At 38.0% G+C, this 2,350-nt stretch overlaps 1 protein-coding gene across 7 annotated transcripts in view; it reads right to left on the bottom strand.

Annotated features, from left to right (window-relative positions):
- The window catches only part of HELQ (helicase, POLQ like), a 44,996-nt gene that overhangs the window by 40,194 nt on the left and 2,452 nt on the right, over nt 1-2,350 (bottom strand). For 6 of the 7 annotated variants that reach the window (XR_002823022.1, XM_023725717.1, XM_023725716.1 and 3 more), the window contains exon 2: nt 1,571-2,285. Coding sequence is in view for 5 of the 7 variants with exons in the window: in XM_023725717.1 (XP_023581485.1) it covers nt 1,571-2,285 (715 nt within the window). In the remaining 2 variants the exon portion in view is untranslated. Of the gene's footprint in view, nt 1-1,570; nt 2,286-2,350 lie in introns of those variants that run through there. The other variant, XM_012559898.1, reaches the window with a different exon arrangement.

The raw sequence follows: 2,350 nt of genomic DNA, 5'->3' as shown, positions 1-2,350 counted from the left end.
GACTTGACGGCAACGGGTTTGTTTTTTTTTGTTTGCTTTCATTTGTCAGGTGCTTAACAAAAAATATCACATCTTGCAAAACAATTATTATTATTGTGGATTATTATTATACATTACAGTAATAATTACCTCTTTTATAGATGAGGAACTAAGGTTCATAGTGCTAAGCTTGTGTTTAAGTGCCAGGGCCAGGATCTATAACTAGGTTGACAAACCCCAGCACGGCTGAGACCCCACCAGTATGTACCAGGAACAGTGCTAGTTACGTAACAAAAAGACGAGTTAAACAGAGCCCTGTCCTTAGGATACTCATTCTGGCAGGAGAGGCAGATTAAACAAAGAACAATCTGCTAGGAGAAAAGTGAAGAAAAGAAAGTTAACATCTACTTCATGGGCAATACACACCATTACCTCCTAAACCGTGAACCTCACTATTTAGAACTTACTAGACTCTATATAATTAGATCTTGTATTAGACTTCATTTCCTGTAGTCTTACTTCTCCAGCTGATTGTCTTCGTCTTGAAATGAGAAGCCATGCTTTCACATGGTTCGTAAGATCCTAACATAGGTGTTCCAGATATATTTATGAAGGGATTGGCTGATGGGCTGATCTTTTAGTATGGCAGCAACTATCCATTCTAAAATGACACATTTGAAATGTATGCAAGGACCTAGAATTTTTCAAAAACATTACCAAAAATCAAACCAAACCCATTGCCATGGAGTTGATTTCAACTCACAGTGACCCTACAGAAGATACATTAATTGCTACTTACACCATCTCTTTCCATTTAAACCTAACTTTACTGTCTTTAAAGATGGTTAGTTTTAATCGGTAGTATTACCAATACTTAACTACTTTCACTCAAGACATTTGAGAGTTCTAATGAATTTCAGCAACTAAGTTTTGGTAGAGAAGACAGAGCCAGCAAAGCAAACAGCAGCTAAGGAAATTGAGGAAAAGCTAGGGAATTAGAGAGAAAATCAGGAGAGGAATGTCAAGAAGTGAAGAAACTAGTGCTTTGAAAAGGATGTGGTCAATAGAGTTAGTGCTACTAGAAAACCCTTTGCCGTCGAGTTGATTCCGACTCATAGCGACCCTACAGGACGGAGTAGAACTGCCTCATAGTTTCCAAGGGGCGCCTGGTGGATTCAAACTGCTGACCTTTTGGTTCGCAGCGGTAGCACTTACCTACTATGCCACGAAGGTTTCCAAGTGCTACTAGAAGTCAGGTAAACTAAGAACTAAAATTATCATTTGGTTTCTACACTGTAGACATTGCTGTATCCTAACAAGAGCCTAGAATGCAGAATAGGAGTGAGCTGAGGACTTATTTGAGGTGAGGAAAGAGACAGGAAGGATAATTGGGTTGTAAAATGTGACCGTGAAGGGAAAGAGAAAGGTTCATTGGTAAGAGGATAGAGATGGAAGGTTGAGAGAGGACTGCCATTTTGTTTTGTTTTTAAAATGAGAAACACGACCATGCAAGCATTTGTTTTCCACTGATTTGCATTAGTATTACAATAACGACAGAAACCGTTTTTTTCATTACAGTAAAAAGCATTACCATATAATTTTTCAATTCCCTTGAACTGAACATAAAGGTCTCTCACTTTGCTGGGTAATGAATAAAAAGGACCACGGTCATCTGATGATGACTCAAGTGTTTTCTTAGCAACATTAATTTCTTCAGATAGGAGAGTCTCTTTGAGCTGTTTAGTCTTAGAAAATACTGGTGTTTGGGCCTTGGCATTTCCAGTCATGGTACTTTTTAGATGATCTTTAAGACTTTTTCTCCTAGTCGTATCGGAACTAGTTCGTACTTCAGAAGAAGATTGATCATTTTGTTGGGGTTGCTCTATGCAACTATGGGACAATTCCTCATTCACAGTCTGGTGAGAGGATGAATTCCAATCCTTTTCTTTAGTAAACTGATTGCCCCAGTCATTTGAAGAGTTCTGCAAATTTTCAAAGTATAAAACCTGTGAAGAAGGTACATCATACAAAAGATCAGTTCCAGGTTCAATAGCAACATCCTCCTGCCCACACTGGTTCTTTGTGGGCTCATCAGTTTTCAATGCAGTAAAGTTGTCTACAGTAGTAATGTTGAGTTTACTGTCTTTGATGCTTTCTGAACAAAGATCTTCAATGGCAAGGTCTGTATCATGTTCCCTATGCTCAGGAAGTTGCATATATTTTTGTTCCAGGTCATCAACTTGAGCTAAAAAAGAGTTTTCAGTAAAGCTATCATAGTCACCAAACATATCCTCTTCACTGTCATACTAGAAAGAAAGCAAAAACATTTAAGATTAATTTGAGCTTTATTAAGAATAAAAGCTTCAGCCTA

The sequence above is a fragment of the Trichechus manatus genome, unplaced genomic scaffold, assembly GCF_000243295.1.
Source record: "Trichechus manatus latirostris isolate Lorelei unplaced genomic scaffold, TriManLat1.0 scaffold00374, whole genome shotgun sequence".
Lineage (NCBI taxonomy): Eukaryota > Metazoa > Chordata > Mammalia > Sirenia > Trichechidae > Trichechus > Trichechus manatus.
The sequence above is the reverse complement of the archived record's forward strand: the minus strand, read 5'-3'. Positions and strand labels throughout refer to the sequence as shown.